The sequence below is a fragment of the Sminthopsis crassicaudata genome, chromosome 2, assembly GCF_048593235.1.
Source record: "Sminthopsis crassicaudata isolate SCR6 chromosome 2, ASM4859323v1, whole genome shotgun sequence".
Taxonomy (NCBI): Eukaryota; Metazoa; Chordata; class Mammalia; order Dasyuromorphia; family Dasyuridae; genus Sminthopsis; species Sminthopsis crassicaudata.
The window spans coordinates 453,580,853-453,598,973 of record NC_133618.1 but is presented as its reverse complement, the minus strand read 5'-3'; the positions used below and the strand labels follow the sequence as shown (position 1 = coordinate 453,598,973).

General features: G+C 33.0%; 1 protein-coding gene across 3 annotated transcripts in view; it reads right to left on the bottom strand.

Moving 5' to 3' along the window:
- Window positions 1-2,642: 2,642 nt before the first annotated feature.
- Window positions 2,643-18,121, bottom strand: part of RAD21L1 (RAD21 cohesin complex component like 1) — a 34,568-nt gene continuing 19,089 nt past the window's right edge. For all 3 annotated transcript variants that reach the window (XM_074292846.1, XM_074292849.1, XM_074292848.1), the window contains 4 exons: window positions 17,331-17,470; window positions 14,630-14,731; window positions 5,257-5,325; window positions 2,643-3,576 (listed from right to left, as the gene is read on the bottom strand). In XM_074292846.1, coding sequence (XP_074148947.1) covers window positions 3,388-3,576; window positions 5,257-5,325; window positions 14,630-14,731; window positions 17,331-17,470 — 500 coding nt within the window. In that variant the 3' untranslated portion in view covers window positions 2,643-3,387. The remainder of the gene's footprint in view (window positions 3,577-5,256; window positions 5,326-14,629; window positions 14,732-17,330; window positions 17,471-18,121) is intronic.

Genomic DNA, 18,121 nt, shown 5'->3' with positions numbered 1-18,121 from the left:
GTCAGTGGTCAGACTTGACTCTAGCTGGGTTCAGAACTATTTCCCTATGTGAAGTGCTGAATAGTCCCTTCACATACATGGTGTCCTATCCTAGTGACCCTGTCCCACTCCCTCAGTTCTTTGGTCTTGTTCCAGCTAGTAAAAGCCTATTTTTCCTAGCACCATGCAATTCAGAGGTTTACAATGCTGATGCTTCCAGATTATAATCCCTGGCCAGCTCCCAAAGCCCTGTGACCAAACTGGCTGTCTAGTCCTGAGCAAACTTCTGCACCCTAGCCTTGGGATCTCTATGGTCCAGGAAAGGAGGATGGGGGAATAGAGGTACAGGGTGGCTTTTGATATAAGCCTATGTCATGCCCTTGGGTCTGCTAGTACAGCCTCACTGCTAGTAGTAGGAGAAGTGGGGGAGGGATGATGAGTGAACTGCAGTGTCAGTGAACTTCAGTTACTGGGATTTTTTTCAAACCATCTTTTGGATGTTGGATGTCCCACATTATGAAAACAGATGAATTTGCTTTATCTTTGGTGCAAAATTTCTATTTTGTAAAGATCTGAGAGATCATGGGGAATCAGAAAACTCAGCATTTGTCCTTTATTCCTCTCCATGAATCTAAGTCCTGGAATCTCTCTCCTCCTCTATGTATTGGCTCTAATCATTTCTGATTCTTTGACCATCTGGTTCCTTTGCTTCAGAGAATGTGGCTTCTCTTCTCCTAGGGCTGCATGGCTGCCTGGAACACATAGAGCAGCCACAACAGAGCTATGTCAAATCTTCCTTCCAGAAAACTGGTATCTGTATATACCTAACTGCTTTCCAGACACCTCTGCCTCTATTTCTCTCCTCTCAGCAATATTTGTGCTCTCTTAAAGGCCAAATTCAAGGTTGTGTTCAAATATATTACAGGTATTTTAAGGTAATTTAATCTCTTCAAATGTCATGATTCAATCAGACATCCTCACTGTGGTTCTAATAGTTAAGTCCAGGGCAAGGGTACTAGTTCACATGCCATCAAGATGATATCATTAATTTCAAAATAACATCTCAAATGTGGTGACACTGGGGGTATTTATACCTTCTACATGAAGAAATTTTCCATGTCAAAAACAAAGACTTGATCCTCTGAATTTGTTAAACTTGATTAGGCGCCTCCTTGGTTCATGCCCTCTACTATATTTATTTGTCAAAGTGTTTTTAAAAATATATTATTCTGTCTTAAGGTTAACCTAGATCTCTAAATAAAGATACCTTTAACATTCAAAACTTAGCCAAAGAAAACCATCTAATTTCTGTTTTTTATAGAAAAAGAATGTTTAAAATTCTCCTTTTTGATAATTTTCCTTCTTCCATTTTTGTTATTGCCTTTTTTTAAAAACTTAAAAGACTATACTTCCCAGATGTCTCTGCTAGCAGCTTTCCTAGTGAGATGGGAATAAGCATTCCCAACGATCATTCTCCTAGACAGAGAGGAAGCAACAAATGAAATATTATCATGGGTGCATCACAGACCATGTGACTTTGTAATAAATTAGAATAATAAATATTACTCAGAATCCCAATTGAATAGAGAGGAAAATCATGCTAATGGGGAATTGGAAGCATAAAGTAAAAGATTTTAATCTAAAAATAATTACTTATCTTTATTGTGCATTACTATTCAGAGGATAGAGGCTTGTGAAAACTGAAATGTTATATTTCAACTGGATTTGAAAAATTTACCTGTACACTACTCTCCTTAATGAGTGGATAACCTGTGTATCAAGAGAAAAAATACTCAATGAAGATCTGTGTTCTAGTTTGGACTCTGCTTCAAAGTAGAAGTATAAGCAATTCTAAGATACTTGTCTCAGTTTCCTTATATGAAAAACGAGCAAGTCTCTGAGGGCCTTCTAGCTCTAATATTCTCTGACTAGTTTTGAATTAAAATATAATTTGTTTAATGTCACTTCATATTTCAGCATTAAAGTTTATTAATAGGGAAAGAATTAATTCATAATATTATAATACTGAAATCAAAATATACTCATGAGGTGATATATATATTTATTATTTGGGGCACACATGAAAAATTTCATGAAGACTCAATGAATAAATGGATCTACATCAGAGAGGGCTTTCCTTTTTTACCATTTCTACTTGTTTCTTCTTTGGTTCAAAGCCTGATAGGGAGATATTTATACTTAGGCTTTATGGGTAAGGAAAAGGGTTAACTTTCTAAGGCTTCAATTTCTGTTTTTTTAAAGTAGGGAGATTGAACTAAAAATGGGAGAAATATTTACCTAAATTCCTGAGGTTTGCCCTTAACTCTGATCTTTGGGTAGGGAACGTGGTAGCTCTGTCAAGACAGAGCTACATAAATAACCTCTAACATCTTTTGTAGCTTGGACATTTTGTGTTCTAGAGTCACTACCAGTTCTAATGTGATTCTTAAACCATCCAACTCTTATAGGGAAATACATTTAAATGTTGTCTTAGATTTTTATTTTATTTTAATAAGTGCTATGAGGATGGGAAAAGTGTCCTATGGATTCCTAAAAGTATAAGGGAGACATTTCTAAATCTCATTTTGAAAAAAGAATAATTATGGCTATTTACTTTAGATATTCTTTTCGGCATTTTACACATGCTAATTTGCAAACAGTAAGAGAAAGATGTTTATTTCAATGACCTGTACCATAGATAACATAATGAATATGTTTCTGTGTTTTACTATAAGAAATAGTATTTACTTTGCTGACATTTTCAAATAAACAATATTTATAAAAATATAAAAGAGTGTCAAATAACAGACAGGGAACATTAATGACTTGCAAGTAGACCAAAAAGACACAGGTGATTTGATTCACTGAGGATGAATGTCAAGGACTATAAAATAAGGTACTTAGGGCAAATCAAATATGTACATTTATAGCACATAAAATATAAATTACATTCTCCATTGGAAAATGAGAGAAAATAGTTAAGTGCAAATTAACTCAATAAAATCTGAATAAATGCAAAACATTCCAGTTACAAGAGAAGTATTTCTCTTTCATTCTGAAATAATTTCTAAACACATTGACACACTTTTAAAAGATAAAAACAAAATTGATTGTCCATTGTAAATCTATTTAAAGTTCAATGTAATGTTCAGTTAAATGATAAAATATTTTAAATCAAATGATTAAAAAATAACTCTGTACCATTATGTTAATCATTTACCAACACATGTACTTTCCAGTCTTTATCTCTCATTATGGCATTAGAGGTAGAAAATAGGAAGACTTTCTATCACCTATGGAATAGACTTTTAGCTAGTTCCACATTTAACTCTACAAAGAACTGAAAGATCTAGTTGGAAATTCTTCTGCAGATGAAATCCCACAGGCTTTGAGATTTCTCACCAATGCTCATATTTGATGGAACATTGGTCCCACTGTGGCTATAATGTCTGCATAGGGGGCACTTTGATTAAGCTCAATGACTTGTTGCTTCTTAAGGACAAGGAAGCTGTAAAACTTGGCAGCAACTTGCTTTTGGTCATTGTTTCGGCAGAGTTTCATCAGGCTAAAGGACTCAAATCCCATCTTGTTGGAATGCTAAGAAAGGGAAGAAAGGAAAAAAGAAAAAAAAAGATAGTCAAAAATAAATTTTAGGGTATGAAATAAACACCATCAATATAATTTTGAGAATAGACATATCTCTGGATGTAGAAGTAATAGACATTCTTGCTAAATTTTATCAAAATATCAGTTAATGACAAAACCCTTAAATTTAACATAAATAGGATCACAAAATCTAGAGTCAGAAGAGAACTTTGAATTCATTGAGGCCAAACCCCTCATTTTATAAAAGAGAAAAGTGAATTTCAGAGATGTTAAATGATTTGCTCAACATCAACTACATGTAGCTGAGCCAATATTTAAAGTAAAAATCTTGACTTCAAATTCAATGAGTTTACATGTCTATCACTTTCAAATTCCAAAATGCTTTCCTTACATCATGCCTGTGAGGAAAGCTAGTCATAAGTATTATTATCTCCTTTTTACAAATGAAGAACTTGAGGTTTAAGTACATGAAATAATTTGTCTAATATCACACATCTATCTAGGAGCTAGGAGTTGATTTTAAATGGGGCAGCTAGGTACATCAGTGGATAAAGTACTAGTCAATCAGGAAGACTCTTCTTCCTGAATCCAAATCCAGCCTCAGACATTTACTAGTTGTGTTACCCTGGGCAACATACTTAACCTTGTTTGCCTCAGTTTCCTCATGTGTAAAAAGAACTGCAAACGGAAATGGCAAAGCGCTCTAGTGTCTTTGCCATGAAAACCCAGAGTTGGACACAACTGAAAACTTTTAAACAAGAAAGGCTTGAATCAGCCTTTTCACTTCAGGAATATCAAAATCATTATTCTATCTGATACCACAGGACTAGTTTAAGTGTTATATAATTACCTCAAAAATGGTATACCGAATCTTCAATTGTTTCTCCATTGAAAGGGTTGGGGTAAGGTTCATAAGTCATAAGGAAAGCTTTTCTGTTTATATATTATCTTTGGAAAGGAATCATATTTTAACCTGTTGTCATCTGTCAGTGAACTACACCACAGTACTGATTGTCAAGCTGAGAAGAGCAGAAGAATACAAGATATATACTTGGAGAAGGTAAGGGTAATATTGATTGGGAGCCAAACTTCACATTTTTGCTTATAACCAGACTTGGTCATGACAATAGCAAAAGTAGAAAATATCATAAAGTAAAAGTAAGGAGAACTGTGGAATACAGCTAACTCTGTGCAAGACCTTGGAAAGATTTCAATCCACCAATCAAACAGCATTTATTAATCACCTATTATGCTGAACACTGAGCTAGATACTAGGGATACAAATATCTTCAAGAAGTTTATATTCTATGGGGATTAGACAAGTTCCTATGTAAGTATATACAGAATAAATATAAAGAGAATAAATACAGTGTAGCTTGAAAGAGAAAGTACTAACATTTAGGGATATCTGATTTAGAGATTTAAATTCCTTATCTTTAAAATAAAGATTGGATCAGATAATAAACTAAGGTAGCTAGCAAAAATGTTTTCTGAAGTGAGTACAAGGGACAATGTTGTAAAAATTACCCATGCATATGTTCTGTCAGTAAAAAGCTATAATAAAAAATGTTTTCTGAATTCATGGATCTCACATGCCACAGATTGCTAATCTAATAATTGCCATTTCATCAATGTCTGGTAGTTTCAGCAAGTCAGTATCTCTTTTCTTACCCGTAAATAATTTAACATCTGAAGTGTTCTTTGATTCCACATTTTTTCCTCATTCTCCAAACTCTTCTCCTGTTGGAAAGATGGATGAAAAGTATTTCAAAAGAAGATTATGTGTTTGTCCTTATTAAAGATTTTAGAGGATTTTTTCCCCTTATTACTACTATTATTACTAAAATAATGAAATGTTTGGCTGGGGACAGTTACAATTATCAATGATTGATAATTTTTGGACAGTACAGCTGTAACTATAGATACCTGCATGCCACTATAGAGAATGTATGAAGTGTTTTCAAATATACTGGACTAAGATGCTTTCTTTGTCTCTTCCAGTGCTAATATTCTAAATGCTTCATAAATTTCCATATCTAAATTTAAAAGGTGATAGAATACTTAAAATATAATTTACAGTGCTTAGTAGTTTTTCTACAATAGGGGTCAGCAGCTTCTCATAGTAAGTAGTATGCCAAATCTTTGGCAATAATTATTCACTATCTCAAAAGAGGGAGAGCCATTCTCAGGCCACAATTTTCCTCCCCTATCTCTATGATGTTGCCCAACTTAGCTAATTAGCAGAAAAGCAGCAAATGTTGTCTTGAGTCCAGGGAACAATAATGGAGCAAACAGATCAGAATCATAGAATGTCTTTAGTTGGAAAGGTCTTCAGAAACTATCTAGTCTAACATGTATCTGAATAAGAATTCTTTCTAAAATGTACCTGGTAATGATCAGTCCTCCTGAGCTTGAGAACCTCAAGTGAGGAGGCACCTACTACACTTCCCAAAGCAGCCCCTTCAAATTGATTAGCTCCAAATCAGGAAGTATTAGAATGTTAGTTTTTTCCTCAAGGCTAATATAAATATTTAGAGAAGGAAGGCAGTCTGATGATATTTCTACATTATTTTGCTAAGAGGGAAATACTCTTAAATTGAATAGTTAAACTGAAAAGCTTTCAAACAAGAGTTGAATGGCTATTTTGGTCACAGGTCAAAAATATGAATAATGTTTTCATCATAATAATTTGTCATGTTTATTTGATACAAATTGCTTGTCTCAAAGTTATGTACATATGTATATGCATATATATATATTATCTCCATATACATAATTCTGAGACTTACATAAACTTGTACCTCATGTGTGCTTATTCAATTAAATTATATAATTCAATTTAATAGGAACATTTTTCAATTAAAAATCAAATTATTGATATTCCAAGTAACAATTTTTAATGAAGATATAATGATTGATCTTTTGAGAGCATTTTCAGAGCATGATTTACAAAAACTCCTTGCTCACTTTAATATGCATGTAAACCAAAGTAACTCTTTAAAGTTACAAAACAATAAATATTGAAATATTTTTTTAGAGGAGCCAAATTTTGGGGGGTGCAGTGAATAGTGTATTCAGCCTGAAATTAGGAAAACTTATCTTCTTGAATTTACATCCCGCTTCTAATGTGTACTAACTATATAGCCCTGGGCAAATCATTTAATCTTATTTGCCTCAATTTCTATAAAATAAGTTGGAGAAGGAAATGGCAAACTATTCCAATATCTTTGCCAAGAAAATTGCAACTGGGATCATGGAGAATCAGACATGACTGAAGAACAATAATTTTTTTTTTCCCCAGAGGCAATTGGGGTTAAGTGACTTGCTGAGTCACACAGCAAGGAAATGTTAAATTTGTGAGATCACATTTGAACTTAGATCTTCCTGACTTTGACAATAATTTTTTTTTTATAAATCATCTAAACTATTGTTTTAAAAGCAAACATTTTTCATTTCCAGCTACCCTATGTTTGGTTTTTTTATGTTTGGGAAGAATAGGGCAAATAATAACCAGATAAGTCATTTTAAATAGAATGTCTATTCTTCCCTTTTCCAATAATATGAAAACCATTCTGTCACTTCAACATTATAGTTTCATCTTTTTAATTATCATTTTGAAGAGTCTCTTTTAAGCATTAAATTTTTATCAGCTAAAATCTTACAAGGGATCATTACATTCTCTAAAAGAACACAAGATAGGAACCTGAAATTAATGTTGGTCGAGAACATGCTAAGATGGAAGAAATATCTAACCAAACTTACATAGATTGAGATTCTAGCCAGGTGCCTTGCCACTCAAAACTCATTTTATTTGTGAACCATGTTTTTGACTTCTCTTCTATAGCATGGAAACTCTGATCACTTTCCTAATGCTTCTTCAATTCTACAGGTTCCAAGATGCTTTTTAGGAGAAAATTTTGGCACATCAAAGATTAAAGGAATTTATAAACAGGGTTTCTTGATTACCTCCCCTATCCCACTAAAGCCTTCAGACTCAAAGATATTTGTCCCCAAAATAATTTATTCTCTTGATTGTTTCTCATTCCTTTTCTCAAACTGATAGATAAAAATATGATAATTTTATCCTAATATTTATCCTAAATTGCTCCTGCTAAAGCTGGAGCATATTCCCATCTAACCTGTTCTCAGTATGGATGAAATAGTTGCTCACCTATTCAATGACTTTTTTGCTAATCATGAATTTTTTTGGGGGGGGAAGCAAAAAGCACTGGTTTGACTTTTCATTAAACATCCACTAAATTATGGCTATATGTATATTGCACAAACAGACTAAGGTTTGGTAGAATTGCTGAGTTCACTCCAATAAAGTCTATATACTTAATCTATTTGGACATTTAGCAGCTGAATCAATTGCGTGAAAATTCCAATGGATTATTAAAACAGCTGAATTGAAGGATTTAGAAGTCCTATGGTCTAGGATCATGCATAAATATAATTGAACCCATGTATGCAAAGTGAAAGAGTAAAATATAATATTTAAATAATTCAAGTAATTACCTTTACCCTGTTACAAACAAAAAATCTTTTGATTCTTGTTCAGGTGGTAGAAGAGAGGCTTTGGCTTGATTTATCTGAATATCTGCTTTTATTATCCACTCAATTTTAAGTGGATAGGAGCAGCCTAATTTTATATCCTTAATCCTTTGCTACTATAGTCAAAATTTTTCACTAAGGGAATGTTTACTTTAATAAATTTTATAAATGATCATTTTAGGCACTCTGTCACATAACACAAAACATAATGAAAACTATATTGTAACTGTTAAAAACAGATCACTTTCATTTACAATGAATTTTTATCTAAACATTGCATAGAGGCATCCTTGGAAGGTGATGTTTTAACCTACTCATTCACAAAACTTATAAAATTCAGTCATCCACAATGGGCCTTATTATCAATACAAATTAATTTATTTCCTATAATTGTAGAGTAGGACTATATACCATGTAGTTTTAAAAGTTCTTAAAATAAGTATATAGAAAGGAAAACAGTAGAATTGAGCACTTATCTTTCTTTAAAAGTGTAACATTTTAAAAAGCAAATTAATAAATAAATGAATAAAAGGTTGTTGGTTGAATAGATGGCCTTTTCTATCCTCATTCTTATTGACCTTTGTGTTGCCTTTGGTATTGATTACCTTCTTTTCCTGGATATTTTCTTCTCTTTTGGTTTTTGGGACAATTCTCTCTTGGTTTTCTCCTATCTGATTACTCTTTTTCAGGCTTCTTTACTGGGTCTTCTTCATCCATGTTATACTTACTAGCTATAGGTATCCTCTAAGATTCTGTTCTGGACCCCCTTCTCTGTTTACCCCATTTCAGTTCTCATGGGATCGATTATCTCTATGCAAATGTTTCTTAGATCTATATATCCAATCCAAGCCTTTCTTTTGACTTCTAGGTCTATATCACCACCTTCCTATTTCATATTTTGAATTGATTATTCCATAGGTATCTCAAACTCAATTGCCCCAAATTGAATTCATTATATTTCACATTAAAAACAGTTTTTCCTCCAATTTCCTTTTTTTCTGAAAAGGGCACCAATATTCTCCTACTCATTCTGGTTCACAACCTTTGTGTCATCTTCAATTCTTTACTTTTCCTTACTTTATATATCTAAACAATTGCCAAATCTTTGTAGTTGATGTTCTCAACATTTCTTATTTACATTACCTTCTCTGCTTTCACACAGCCACTACCCTATGCCAGGCCCTTCTTACCCCTCATTTCTTTCCTGTAAAATTGTAATAGCCTTCTTGTAATAACTGATGTCCCTGCCCCAAGTCTTTTCTTATCCCAGTCCATCTTCCACAAGGCTGCCTAAGTGATTTTCATAAAATGCATACAACTCTCCCTCTAAAATAAACTCCACTAGCTTCCTATTATCTCTAGAATCAAATAGAAAAGCCATTGATATTTAAAGCTCTTTTTAGCTTGGCCCCTTCTTCCCTTTTTATTCTTATACTTTATTCCACATACTCTACAATCCAGCCATATTAGCCTTGTTCATTCCAATCACCTATTTGCCTTTTGTTTGTTTCTTCCCAAGTCAGGGAATGTTTTCCTTCTTCACCTCTGCTTCTTAGTTTCCTTCAAGAATCACCTCAAATCAAAAGGCCTACTTTGTGTAGGTCTTTCCAAGTCTGTTCAGTTACTAGGGTCATGTTGTCTAAGGTTATCTTCCATTTACTGTATATGCATCTTATCCTCCAATTCCTCCTCCCCCCATTAATATATAAAATACACACATAGGGCAGCTAAGTGGCACGATAGAGAGAGAGCCAGGCCTGAAGTCTGAAAGATTCATCTACCTGAGTTCATATCTGGCTTTAGAGACTTACTAGCAATATGACCTGGGCGAGTTACTTAACCCTCAGTTTCTTCATTTGTAAAATAAGCTAAAGAAGGAAATGGCAAACTGTTCCAGTATCCTTGCCAAGAAAACCCCACATGGGGTCACAAAAAGTCAGAAATGTCTGAAATAACTAAACAATAATATACAAACACACGACTAGATATATAGATGTCAGAATTATCTAAATAAAGATAATGCTATATACATATATACACCTATGTCTCCCATTAGAATGTATGTTTACTTGGGAAATATAAATTAAAGATAAATTTTTGAGCAGAATTTTCTAAAAGTGGATAGATTTCAGTTCTCTTATCTGTAAACTGAGGATATTAAAATAACATTAGCTGACATTTATTGCCTGTAAGGTTTGTGAAGCACTAAGGGATTAAGAAGAAGTAGCAAGAATATACAAAAAGAACTACACAAGAAAGTTTTTAACATCAATGATAGGTGTGGTTATTGATTTAGAGTCAGACATCCTGGAGAATGAAGCCAAGTGAGCCTTTGGAAGCATGACTAACAATAAGCTTAGTGGAGGTGACAGAATTTCAGCTGAGCTATTTAAAACCCTAAAAGATGATGCTGTTACATATATTGTATCTAGGTTATACTGTAACACATGTAAAATGTATGGGATTGCCTGTCATCTAGGGGAGGGAGTAGAGGGAGGGAGGGGATAATTTGGAAAAATGAATACAAGGGATAATGTTATAAAAAATTACTCATGCATATATACTGTCAAAAAATGTATAATTATAAAATTAAAAAAAAAGATGATGCTGTTAAAATGTTGTAGTCAATATGCCAATGAATTTGGAAAACATAATAGTGACCATTGGATTGGAAAAGATCAATTTACGTCTTAATCTTTAAAAAGAGCAATGCCAAGGAATATTCAAATTATCAAATAATTGCTCTCATTTTACATGAGCAAGGTTATGCATAAGATTCTGCAAAGTAGGCTTTAGCAATATATGAACCAAGAAATATCAGAAGAGGAGGCTGATTTTCAAAGAGGCAGAGAAACTAAAACAAAATTGCCAACATGGTTGGATTATGGAGAAAACAAGGGAATTCCAGAAAAAACATATAGTTCTGCTTCATTGAATATACTAAAGCCTTTGATCATGTGGATCACAAAAAAATATGGCAGGCCTCAAAGAGATGGGAATACTAGATCATCTTAACAGTCTCCTGAGAAACCTGTATGTGGGTCAAGAAGCAACAGTTAGAACTGAACATGGAACAACTGAATGATTTAAGATTGGAAAAAGAGTACTACAAGGTTGTATACTGTCACTTTATTTATTTAATTTATATACAGAGTACATTATGCAAAATGTCAGGTTAGAAGAATCCAAAACTGGAATTAAGAGGGAAATTAAGGGAGAAATAACAACAATCTTAGATATGCAAACAAGACCACTATCGAAGTGAAAAGGAATTAAGAAGTCTCTTGATGAGGATAAAAGAAAAGAGTGTAAAAGCTGGTATAAAACTTATCATCAAAAAAAAAAAAACTAAGATGTTGACAACTAGTCCTGGCAAATTCACTTTCTGGCAAATAGAGGGAGAAGAAATGGAAACAGCATCAGATTTTATATTTTTCAGCTCAAAGATGGCAACAGAAGTTATGAAATTAAAATTCCTTGGAAGGAAAGTTATGGGAAATCTGATCAGCATACTAAAAAACACAATCATCTTACTAGCAAAGATATGTATAGTCAAAGATAAAGTTTTTCCAGCAATAACGTATGGCTGTGCAAGCAGGGCTATAAAAGAAAGCTGAATGCTACAGAATTGATGTTTTCTAGTTGTGGTGCTGGAGACTTTTGAGAGTTCCTTGGACAGCAAATCAAATCTGTCAATACTTAAACTAATTCAGGCTATTCATTGGAAGGTCAAATATTGAAGCTGAAGCTTAAATACTTTGGCCACATTATGAGAAAATGAACTTGTTAGAAAGGACCCTGATATTGGAAAAGATGAAAAACGGGATGGCAAAAGCTGAGATAGATAGCATCACAGGAGCAACAAATATGAACTTGGATGGACTTCAAGAGATAGTAGATGATACAAGGGCCTGATATGCTCAATACATGGTCCATGGGAGCATGACAAATAGGACATGATTGAACAATTGAAAACAAAATAACAATTCTGTCAGTCAAATACTATAGGTTTTATTGTGACCATTGTATATGGAAAACTTAGAGGTTTGCTGGAATGCCCATGTCACACAACTAGTGAGAATGATAGGTAAAATTTAAACTTAGGGCACTCAGGACTTTCTTGACTTTAAGTCAGTAAATAATATTTCCACTAAAGAGTATTACTGCTTCTCTCTGAGGCTGCTTTCTGCTCTGACATTTTATTATTATTTGGCTGATTATATAAATACTCTCAGAAGTTGTGAGAACCAACCGTTGTTTTTTGTTTTGTTTTTTTAATTTCTGGCTTTGCTATTGATCTGAATCCATTACATTATGACTTGGCGACTTCACTTTTCCCTTCTTTAATGGCCTAACGTAATTTAAATATAGGTCTTCTTTTCTCCATATAATAGTTATGTTCCTAAAAAACTATGTTTATATTTCCTTTTTTAAGCTAAATGTTGTTTTTTTATTAATTTTATAATTATAACTTTTTTTGACAGTACATATGCATAGGTAATTTTTTTTTTTACAACATTATCCTTTGTACTCCCTTCTGTTCCGAATTTTTACCCTCCTTCCCTCCACCCCCTCCCCTAGATGGCAGGCATTCCCATACATATTAAATATCTTATAGTATATCCTAGGTGCAATATATATGTGCAGAACTGAATTTTGTTGTTGTTTTTGCAAAGGAAGAATTGTATTCGGAAGGTAAAAATAATCTGGGAAGAAAAACAAACAAAAAAAAATGCTCACAGTTTAAACTTATTTCCCAGTGTTCCTTTTCTGGGTGTAGCTGATTCTGTCCATCATTGATCAATTGGAATTGGATTTAAGCTAAATGTTATTTGAAATGTATTAAGGCAACTTACTATTTTAAAGAATACTGTGATGGTAAAGGAGAATACGTTAGGTGGTGTAGTAGATGGGATGCTAGGCCTGGAGGCAGGAAGATCTGAGTTCAACTCTGTCCTGAGATTCTTACTAGCTGTGTGACCCTGGGCAAGTTATTTAACACTGTTTGCCTCACTTTCTTCATCTGTAAAATGAGCTGCAGAAGGAAATGACGAACCATCCCAGTATCTTTGCCAATAAAACCCAAATATGATCATGCATATGGACATGACTAAAAACAACTGAACAAAAAGAAAAAGTGGTAAAATAAAGAAACCCTTGAACAAGGTGAACAAACACTCCCTAATTTATATTTTATAAATCTGGATCTCTATATATTGATTATTTTACATACTGATTATGAGAAAATGGGATACAAATAAATATTAGTATCCATTCATCTAGATTTTGTTACAAGGATATATTAAATAAATGTTCACTACTTCCTTCATACCATTTATCCATATCTACCTGTTGAAATTTTATCCATCCTTCAAACCCAGATCAAAAAGCATATCCTTCATGAAGCATTTCATAATCTATCCAGTTGGAATGACTTTTTCTTCCTTGAACCTGTCAAAGATCTTGGTAACTCTTGTTACCAACTCTTGGTAATTTGTTTTATTATTTATTGTACTTAAAAAAACCAAACACATAGAATCTTGATTTCACTGGTATAGGAAACTCCTAGTGAGAAAATTCCCTTTACCAATGAATATTTGTATCTGCTCTGAGAGAGGAGCCTGTAGCATTGAGAAGTTGAATGATTTGTTCAGAATTATTCAGCCAATATTTGTCAGAGATAGGTCTTAAACTCAGTTCTTCCTGACTCCAAAAGCAGTTTCTTTCTTATAATACTCTAAAGTTGTCCCTTATCTTTTTGTATTGTATCATGCATTAAAGTTAGCAAATGATTAAACCAAAGATTCTTAACCCTTTTTTGTATCACAGACACCTTTAGTATGTGGTAAAGCCTATGCATTATTTTCAGAATAATTCTTTGAAATGTATTAAACAATCAAACAAATAAAAACACATAGAATTACGAAGGAAATTATGTTGAAATAAAGATGCAAATTTTTTTCCCATCCAAGTTCATAGATGACCTGAAATTTATCTATAGATCCTTTTGGGGTTCATATATATATATATGTGTGTATATGTGTGTGTGTGTGTGTGTGTGTGTGTGTGTGTGTGTGTGTGTGTATGTATTTGCTGAGGCAATTGGGATTAAGTGACTTGCCCAGGGTCACACAGCTAAGAAGTGTTAAGTGTCTAGGCCATATTTGAACTCAGGTCCTACTGACTTCGGGGCTGGTGTTCTATCCACTGCACCACCTAGCTGACTCTTAGATATATTTGTGATGTTCATTTTCCTCCTGTTTAATTTAAGCTGTAAAAGTGTAGGGAGTACATTTTAAAAAATTACTTTAGCATCTTCAATAATAAGTGCTCAATATGGTGGTGACTATTGATTATTGAACTAAATGATTATTGAACAACAACAAAAAAGTAATGTAAGTTCTCCAAAGATAGGTGTTGAATAACTATAAAATACTTAAAAGTGTTAGGAAATAAAACTGACTAACAACCTTCTCAGGATCATACGTACATTTTCCAAATCAATTTGGCAATTTTCGATATCCTTTTCCAATACGTCATTCATTGACAAAGATTTCTCAGTACCAGAAGAAAACATTTCGATTCCTTCCTGCTAAAAAAAAAAAAAAAAGATAAAGATAAATGAGTTTTTAGTTAGTACTTATTACAGAGACAATTTACTTTCCTAAAATACATTAATCACATGAATTACATTTCAATAGATTATTTTAAAAACCATACACATGTGACTTCCTGAAACTATTTCCTTCACTCTTTAAGTATCAAGATAGTATATACTGTTTGTTTTTTCATAAGTAATATTCTAGCTACCTTTAAACATAGCCAAGAAATTGCATTCTCTTAAGATATATACTCATGAGTTTCACTCTGTTCTTATTTCTCTGAGTATTTGTTTTCTATTTGATTTAAATATCTTCATGTAGTACACAAATTCTTACATAAAATAAGTCTTTCTGAAGTTATCTTTCACTTCTGTGGAAAGAGAAAACCAGAACTTGAAGTTGAAAACTCAAAATTTAAATGTCCTTTCTCACCTTCAATACTAAGAGTGCCACATAAAATTGGCTTGTCCACTATTTTGGGAAAGGAGGAGAAGGAAGAAGAAGAGGGAAAGCTAATAAAATAAGGGGGAATGCTCATAAGAGGGAGAATAGGTTATGGCTGCCATAAAAGAAATAAACCAACCATATTTTTTGAAGAATTTATCAAATAAATGTTCAATAAGCAATTGAAATTATCATATGCATTTTGACTTTTTAAATGATGCATACTATCTTACCTACCTCATTCTTACCTATCATTTTCTTCCTTTTATATTGATTTCTCTTCTACAAATACTGAATTCTCTTAAGTTGCGAATAAAATATAGTGTGGTCTATTGGTAGAGATGAAAATTGGTCTAACCATTCTGTAAAGCAATTTGGAACTATGTCCCCAAAGCTATTAAATTTTGCAACCCCTTTGATCCAGCAATAACACTGGTAGGCCTATGCCCTAAAGGAAAAAGATCTATATGTGCAAAAATTTTTATTGCAGCCTTTTATGTGATAGCAAAGAATTGGAAACTGAGGGAATGCCCAATTGGAGAATGGTTGAACAAGTTATGGATGAATGTGGTGGAATGCTTTTGTATTCTAAGAAATCATGGAGATGGATTCATAACATTCTAGAAAGACTTATATGATGTAATTCAAAATGAAATAATCAGAACCAAAACAACAATTTATATAGCAACAGCAGTATTTTAAAGATAATAAATTTAAATGACTTAGTAACTGATCAAGATAATGACCAACCCCAATTCCAAAGGACTCATAATGAAACATACTGTCCATCTTCAAACAGAGAACTGATGGACTTGAATACAAACTGAAGCATATTTTTTTTCTCTTTCTTTCCCTTCTTTCCTTCATTTTTTTGAGGGGGGGGGAGAGGAACATCACTAATACAGGAATTTGTTTTGCATGACTACACATAATCACATATATATGTTATATTTTTCTTGCCTTAATAAGTGGAGGAGGGAAAGAAATTGGAACTGAAAATAAAATAAAACTGAATTTTAAAAAAAGAACATGGTGCAGCATGATAAAATTTTTTAAATGGATTAATTTGTTTTTGAATGAAACTACAAATTTAAGCTCTTATGGTTTAATAAAGTGACAACTAGAAGAATATCCTATAGCATATAGATTTGTTTAAAACTGAAATTTTCTTGAGCATGAAGTTTTGCTCAGTCAGTAAAGAAGCATAGTAAACTAAGGATTTAAAGATGTTAAGCTCTGGAAATACAAGGAAAGACAAAAATCAGGCCCTGCTTTCAAGGAGCTTCTAATGAGAATATGGATTTTTAAAAATCTGTTTATATCTTTTATTTCCCCCTCGCCTAGAAAGTAAGCTCCTTAAAAATAAGGGAAATACATTATTTACCTTTATATATTCCCTAGTACCTCGCACAATAGCTTTCAAATAATTCAATCATATAAATCTTTGTTAAATTAAGAATTTAAGATAATAAGCAAAATTTTGTTTCAGTCTAAAGCTAGATATAGCATTTCTTGTAATTTACTCTCTGAGGTGCCTATTGGCCAGCAGATAGTGATCATGTTTTACCCTGCAGAGATGTGATAATTACTGAAGAAAATCTATGAAATAAAATATGTACTAGAAAGTTCATGACTGATGAACTACTATATAAACATATAACAGGAAGACACAAAACTCTTAGTTCAGCCTTGAGAAAATCACTCTTTTTAAAAATTTATTTTATTTTTTGCATATATATTTAATAATAATAATAGCTTTTTATTTTTCAAAATACATGCAAAGATAATTTTCAGCATTCATCCTTGTATGACCTTGTGTTCCAAATTTGAGAAAATCACTCATAATAAACTAAAATAAAGTATTATACTTTTATACATCTATTTAATGAACTCATCAGGAGTTCAGGATAGTATATTGGAGTCAGTCCAATATACTATCCAGAGAACCTGGATTCAAGCCCTGTCTTTTTGATCACTGACTATGTCACCCTACACAAGTCACTTAAGCTACTAGTGCCCCCAGAAAACCTCTCTTAGGCTAGAAATTATAGAATATTTGCTACTTTACTTTGGTAGTAGGAGTTTCCTCATTGGAATTTATGTATGTAAAAATACAGATCTGCACCAAAATAATCATAAACTTACTACAGTGTCAGCATTTTCATTGATGTCTTCATGCCTGCCACTTTCAGATTGAGTCAATGGGAGATCTTCAATTACATCTTTCCTCATTTTTGTATAAATTAACTCATCCAGGTTACATGGCTCTTCTATCACAGAAGTCCCTGAATCAACAATGAAATAAAGAAAGGGAGTTTAATATTAATACTAAGAGACTGCCAACATCCAATTTGTAAAGGACATGATGTAGGCAAAAGGATGAACTGGAAAGCAGAGATTACAAGATATTTAGAATCAATTAATCAACAAGCATTTGTTGAACATATATATATAGAATCTGTGTCTTTCCTTCTTGCACTCTCCCATTTCTCTCCACAAACTTCCAAATGCCCAGCATAATGCATAAGCCAATTATTTATAGCACTACTTCACTTGATAGTACAACATCTTTTAATATATTAATGATTAGACAATGGACTTCTGGTTAAGATGGCTGCTTGAATGGTGGCAGATTGTCCAGTTCCCCCAGACTTATGCCAACAAACACTACAAATTTTCAGATACACAATAATAAAGATCAAGAACTCCAATGAGAAACTACAGTAAATAATTTCTTACACTCCAGAACTTCAAAAAGTCAGCAGTCCCTGGGCAAGAGAAAAGAGGGCTGGCTTCCAGAAAAGGCAGTGCTAACACTAGCAAACAAACATCTTACCAATATGAACAGAAGAGGTCTAAAGATACTGGTAGCCTTCAGGGTTCTCTATCTATAGGGAGGAGAAGGGGAAGGATCTTTTAAGAAAGCCCTAAGGTAA